Consider the following 6,962-nt stretch of genomic DNA (forward strand, 5'->3'; position numbering starts at 1 on the left):
ACCTTCTAAGAATCAAATCCCTATGCACATCCAAAAACTTCTCCAACAGGGTAAAAAGGGAAGCTACAGACTGGGGAAAAGTGTTTGGTAATGACATGTCAGATAAGGGACTTATATCCAGAATTTATAAAATACTTGAGCACCACAACAAGATAAGGGCAAATAACCCGATAGAAAAATGGGCACAGGATATGAACAGACACTTCACCAAAGAAGACATTCAGATGGTCAACAAGCACATGAAGAAATGTTCAAAATCCCTAGCCCTGAGAAAGATGCAAATTAAGACAACTATGAGATATCATCTCACCCCAGTAAGAATAGCAAAATTTAACAGAACAGCAAGCAACAAATGCTGGAGAGGTTGTGGAGAGAATGGAACCCTTATTCACTGTTGGTGGAAGTGTAAAATGGTGCAGCCACTGTGGAAAGCAGTGTGGCACTTTCTCAAAATGTTGCAAATAGAGATACCATTTGACCCAGCAATTCCACTACTGGGAATATACCCTAAAGGACCATAAATGACATCCAAGCAGATATATGCACACCCATGTTTATCGTGGTTTTGCTCACAATAGCAAGGAGTTGGAAACAACCTAAGTGCCCATCAACAAACGCATGGATAAAGAAGCTGTGGTATATTTACACAATGGAATACTATGCTGCACTGAAAAACAAGGAACTAATGAAATATGAAAAATGGGTGACCCTGGAGGACATTATGCTGAGTGAAATATCTCAGTCACAAAATGGAAAATAAAAAAAAATAGTGCCATTGTTGTAAAACAGGACTGACACCGGGGTTGGGTGAAACCTAAGGAAAGAGAGAATAAATAACGTTCACTGCATTGAAAAAGATGGGGGAGAAAACTGTTTAAAAGGAATATGTGATTAGGTATTATTTTCATGACAAGAGTCCAGAATAAGAGCTTCATAGTAAAGTAGACTTGAGGTGGAAGGGAAATTGTATAACAATGAAATTATTTATTTATTTATTTTTCTTTTCAAAGAGAAAAGTGAACTTGGCGGGAGAGGTGGGCAGAGAGGGAAATGTGCAACAATGAATGAATGGAAATCCAAAGTAAAAAACACCAAAAACAACCCACACAAAAAATTGGAAGATCAGCTATGTATCAGTTCCAACTTGATGGTACACAAACATAACAACTGATGGTGACATTACAATAGAAAAATTATTAATTTACATTTTCCCTTTCATCTCTGAACTACACCAAAAAAGTTTCTCAGACAGTCCTATCTGGTTTCAAACATGAATGTCTTCCCACTACATTGTATTTTAAATATAATGACTTTTTTTAGGAGTTTTCTCCTTCTCCTACAGTTCTTTGAACTTTCTTTTATTTTCTTTTAAATATAATGATTTCTAAGTGATTTTGTTTCGGTTACAAACTATTGACAGTTGAATTGGAGAATGTAACCTAAAGAATGGTTGAGTAATAACAAGAACAAACACATTATTCTCCTCGACTTTTAAAAATATTTATATTACTGCAATCTCCCTTCGGTCCAAACTGAAATTAAAAATTAAAAAAAATGGTTATCGGGGTTTCCTTTTCCATTGATAATAATTTATACCAAAGTTAAATTAATAAACCAATTTTTAAATTACTTTAATAGAAGGGAGTCATCCTTTCTCACTTATAAGACTTACACTAGAACATTTTTCAGTCTAATGTGGTATCTTTTCTAAATTAGTTGAGATCACCCTGAAGTGTTAATTCAATTGCACATGTACTTTCTTCAAAGAAGGAAAAAGAATACCTTTCTTGAGGTATTTATTAGTAGCGCTACAACCTGGATCGCTACAACTGGTTAATTTTACAGGAATGTTGTGGTTGTTAGGTGACACTGAGTTGAGTATGACCCACAGCAACCCTATGAACAATAAATGTGAACTCTGTCCTCTCCTGTCCTATCCTTGGTATCTCTGACACACTTGAGTCCACTGCAGCAGTCACTGTGTACCAATTTACCTGGTTAAGGGTCTTCCTCTCTTTCCCTGACCCTCCACCGTTCCCGGCATGGTGTCCCTCTCCAAGGAATAGCCTCTCCTAGCAATGTGCCCAAAGTATGAGAGATGAAACTTTATCATCTTTGCATCCAAAGGAGCACTCTGGCTGAACTTTCTCCAAGACATTTTTGTTCGCTCTTTTGGCAGGCCACGGGATATTCAATACTCTTCTCTAACAGCATAACTCAATGGCATCAATACTCTTCTCTAACAGCATACCACAAAGGCATCAATTCTTCTGTTATCCTTATTAACTGTCCAGTTCTCAGGTGCCTATTCTACAGGCTTAAGGACCTATAATTCCTTGATTGTAAGTGATGATGATGGGCTGGTAAGTGTTTAACATCTGGTTCTCTGAATGGGATAGGAAGCCCCAATTGTAGCAGTTATTGAGGGATGGTATAAATGCTTCTCTAATAGTCTACTTCAAATAACTGATGTGAAATCACTGGATGCAATATTGAGAAGAAATGCTCAAAATAGCTAGTACCAGCGTCTTCATCACATTACTGAACAAGATTACTTCAACCACATTTACATTCTAAAGTTTCTGAAATGGAAATGAGTCTTATAATCAATATACAAATTTACTGTTGTAGTGTTTCTGTCCCCTACCCCTAAAACAACAACAATAAAACAAAACACAAAAAACAAACCAAAAAATCCACCCCAAACAAAACAAACCAACAACGAAAACCAATTAAAAAAACTCACCCCAAGAACCCCCAACTCATGGCCATTGAATCAGAACAGACTCACAACTGACCCTCTGTTGGGTTTTTGAGGCTGTTCATCACATGCGAAGAGGTGGATTCACATTGACAGGAACAGCCCCTGGCTTCACGGCTCAGTTCCCTATGGACTATGCCACCAGGGCTCCCTTATCCCTACAAGTTACTTTTACGTTGGTAAAGGATTTTACAGTAATAAAGTGTAACATTTACAGAAGTAAACACCTAGTATACATCCAGGGAGCCTAGTTGCAAGCTGGAAGGCAGGTTGTTCGAATCCACCCACTGCTCTTCTGGACAAAGCTGGGCAATCTCTTGGAGGGTCAGCTATGATCCGGTTGCGACTCCATGGTACCTAGTAACATCAACAGTATATCTAAAGGATCTTGGCTGTGAAAGAGACTGCTTAAACAACTCAAATTGAAAAATCAAGAAAAGGCCCTTTAGAAATTAGAAAGATTTTTAAATGTCTAATGAGAAAGGGAGAGGGGAATTCTGTCTAAACATTGTCAGTTTAAATGTTTGAAAAGGAACAAAGAAATTAAATGAAGATCGACTTAAAGCAGCAAAATATCAATTTTCTACACAAGAAATCATATCCAAATAAACACACAGTACCTGGAATACTAAATCTGGAATCTCTTGATCATAGAGAGGAATTTGCTGCAAAAGGAAAGCATCTAATTGACCTGCATTTCTAAGCTGTAGTAGCTGGAAACGTTTACTTCTTTTCATTTCCTCTTCAGAAATAAAATTGAATTCATCTTGCAACTGTTCTAGACGAAAATATTCTGGAATGCCCTTGTCCTTTCGTTTCATGGACTGAAAAAGAGAAATAATGCAAAGTCTTTACTTAAAATGTTATTTCTTCAAATTCAAGAATAATTTCAAAGAAATGTTCCATTCCCTCATTCACCCAATTATGTGTTGCCAGAACTGCAATCAACCTCAATTTTCTTTTAGTTAAGTCTGCTGTCAGGGACCTGTCCAGAGTGCTAAAGAGCAACGAGGTCATTCTAGAGACTAAGATGTGCCCAACCCAGGATATGGTCTTCTCAGTTGCTCACTTTGCATCTGAGAGCTGGAAAATGACTAAAGATGACAGGAGAGGAATTGATGCCTTTGAGTTGTAGTGCTGGAGAAAAGTACTGAACATACCATGGACCACCAAGAACAAACAGGTCTATCCTAGGGAAGGTGAAACCAAGTTGCTCTTTGAAGGTGAAGATTGTGAGGCTCTGTCTCACATACTTTGAGCATGTTTTCAGAAGTGACCAGTCCTTGGAGAAAGAATCATGCTTGGAAGGGTCAGGGTAGAGGGTCAGCACAGGAGAGGAAGATCTTAGATGGGATGATTGACACATGACTATGGCAATGGGGGCAGGTGTGTCAGAGACAGTAAGATTGTTCACAGGGTTACTATGTGTCTTAGTCGACTAGATGATGTCACATCAACAATCACAACAAAAAGAGCTGCAACAGAAATAGGCAATGGAGCAACTGAATCTGCTCATAAGTAGAAGCGTGCGCGCACGCGCGCACACACACACATATGACAGATTCCATTCTGTGTGTGGGAGCTCTGGTGGTTTAGAGGTAAGGAGTTTCCCTGCCAACACAAAGGCAGGAGGTACACTCTACCAGCTGCTCCGCAGGAGAAGGATGGGCAACCTTCTCCCATATGATTTACAGCCTCTCAAAACCCACTGGGTCAGCTATGAGTTGTTTCTGACTTGTCAGCAATGTGAGTGAATGAGTGATACTTCCAACCAAGAAATATAAGACATACAAATGAATGATCATAGGATAGAGAAGATAATACATTTGAGTGAGTATACTGCAGGTAGAGGGAATGGCATGAATAAAGGTAGGAAGAAATCTGTTCAGAGCATACAGAGCAATGCAAGCTATAAGGAAGAGTACAAAACAGTGATCAAATGATAGAGTCTTTGAAGGAAAGGCTGTCTATAACTAATCTTTATATCCTTAGGATTTACTAATGATTGGAACTCAGTAGACAAATAATAGATGTTAACCTAAAACATTTTGGTTGCTGAATTATTCTTAATTGTCTTTAGGAGGCTGAAAACTATCCTCAGATTTATCTTTACATGACCCTACTGCATTAAAAAAAATACACAGCAAATTACAGTGGAATATCAGAGGTGACATCTTAGTAAATATACTTAAAATATTGATTTTTTTACTATGTTGTTGTTGTCTACCATAGAGTTTGACCTGACCCAAAGCTGACCCTTCAGGAGAAGTTCAATTGCAAGGAAGGAGGTCACCCATCCTTCTCCCACAGAGCAACTAGTGGATTTGAACTGTGTGTTTTGGGGATTGCAGCTCAGCTTCTTACCAGAAGAAGCTCCCTATTTTTACTATAACCTACCATAATAAATTCCACTAAATCTGAATATTCTGGATTATTTGGATCAATTCTGACTTCCGTTGCCCATTCAAAAAGCTTCTCTGTGTTAATACGCCATGGATTGACAGGCACAGTTCTTGCATCTAGATTCCTTAAAACACTAACAGAAAGAAAATACACTGTAAATTTGTATGCAACATGAATATTACACAACTGTTAGACAATAAAGAATTTAAGGAAAAGAGATAGAGGCTTTAGATAGGATATTCTCCTAGTTCTCATATTCTAATTTATAAAAGGGCCTTTTGATCAATGTCCACAGTCTCCTTAAAAGGCAGTATGATTCTTAAGGATCAAGTCTGTAAATACATATCTTTATCATTTCCACTTTGCATAGTCGCTAAAACATAGTAGGTACTTTGGTGAATTTAGCTTACTGGATGAATGTATCCTGGGAAGAATAAATGTAGAACCTCAAAGGTAATTTCTCCTCATGTGTAACTAGGATTTGGACTAGTTTTTTAAAAAAAGATTTGTCATTCATACCTCATGTCTTCCCCCCTCCCCACCCCGTTGTGTACTGTCAAGTCAGATCCGACTGGCACAGAAGGATATTGTCCCTCCTTTTCCAGTGGGAGAATCTGGTAAATTCAAACCATACACCTTCGGGATAGTAGTACAGCTTCTTGCCATTAGGCCACTAGAGCTCCTTTGGACAAGATTTATAATTTCCTTTCTATAAAGTACTCAAGTAGAGTTCTAATCTATAAGCTATAGTTTCAGGATTATAGTTCTGAGACAGTTTCAATACTCATTTAGCTCAAAAGCAGACTCAAATTTGACACTGTCTTCTATCCATCACTATCTGTTTGTATTTCTATGGAGAAGTCTTCAGAAGCTATAGCTGGCAAAAATAAAGCCTAGTAAGACAAGATCTATGCAAAATTAAGAATAAGCGAGCAAGACTATGTGGTTTATCATCTCTATGAAAAACTGTCTCCTTTGCTTTGAGACCAGAAGAACTGGACAGTGCCCAATTACCATTTGGATCAAAGATGATATGAGATCTTTTTGTAACCAAAAGGAGTAAAATATAGAACAGAATTTCAAACTCTTATAGACTATAAACATTTTAGAGCCAGGAGGATGGAAGAGCCCTTGACATTAATGTCTTGAAGTCAAGGAAAACTTCTAAATTCTTCTTAAAACAGAGCAATAGTTTAGCTTAATTAATAAAAGAAGGTCAGCCTTGAGCATTACAATCTTTTAAGAATTCTCTTTACGGAGTCAAATTTTCAATAACAGCGTGAAAGTTTAGATAGAAACCTTAAGGTGCAGTGAGTTTCTATTAATGAAGGAGTAACAACTCAGAAAAAGAGGGTGAGATTACACAATTTTATGAGTGTAATGCGAAACCTATACTTGGACCAAGAGGCAGTTGTCAGAACAGAGCAGGGCAACACTGCATGGTTCAAAATTGGGGAGGGTGTACGTCAGGGATGTGTCCTATCTCCATACCTTTTCTTTTTTTTAACTTTTTATTTTATTTTATTTTTGTGTGAGTGTACCGTCAAATCAGATCTGACTGGTACAGGAGGAGATTGTCCCTCCTTTTCCCGGCAGAGCATCTGGTGGATTCGAACCGTGTGCCTCTGGGATTGTAGTTGCAGCTCCTTGCCACTAGGCCACCAGAGCTCCCCTCTCCATACCTTTTCAACCTGTATGCAGAGCAGATTATCCGAGAGGCTGGGCTCTATGAGGAGATGCGTGCGTTAGGATTGGTGGATGATCTATCAACAATCTGCGTTATGCAGATGACACAACC

The 6,962-nt window shown here is 38.2% G+C and overlaps 1 protein-coding gene across 1 annotated transcript in view; it reads right to left on the minus strand.

Annotated features, from left to right (window-relative positions):
- The window catches only part of LOC102855954 (coiled-coil and C2 domain-containing protein 2A-like), a 43,814-nt gene that overhangs the window by 5,830 nt on the left and 31,022 nt on the right, over nt 1–6,962 (minus strand). The window contains exons 10-11 of the mRNA XM_006880208.1: nt 5,159–5,350; nt 3,382–3,585 (exon numbers count right to left, since the gene is read on the minus strand). Of these exons, the coding sequence (XP_006880270.1) occupies nt 3,382–3,585; nt 5,159–5,350 (396 nt within the window). The remainder of the gene's footprint in view (nt 1–3,381; nt 3,586–5,158; nt 5,351–6,962) is intronic.

Source organism: Elephantulus edwardii, unplaced genomic scaffold (genome assembly GCF_000299155.1).
Source record: "Elephantulus edwardii isolate Elephantulus edwardi_28Jun2011 unplaced genomic scaffold, EleEdw1.0 scaffold00006, whole genome shotgun sequence".
Lineage (NCBI taxonomy): Eukaryota > Metazoa > Chordata > Mammalia > Macroscelidea > Macroscelididae > Elephantulus > Elephantulus edwardii.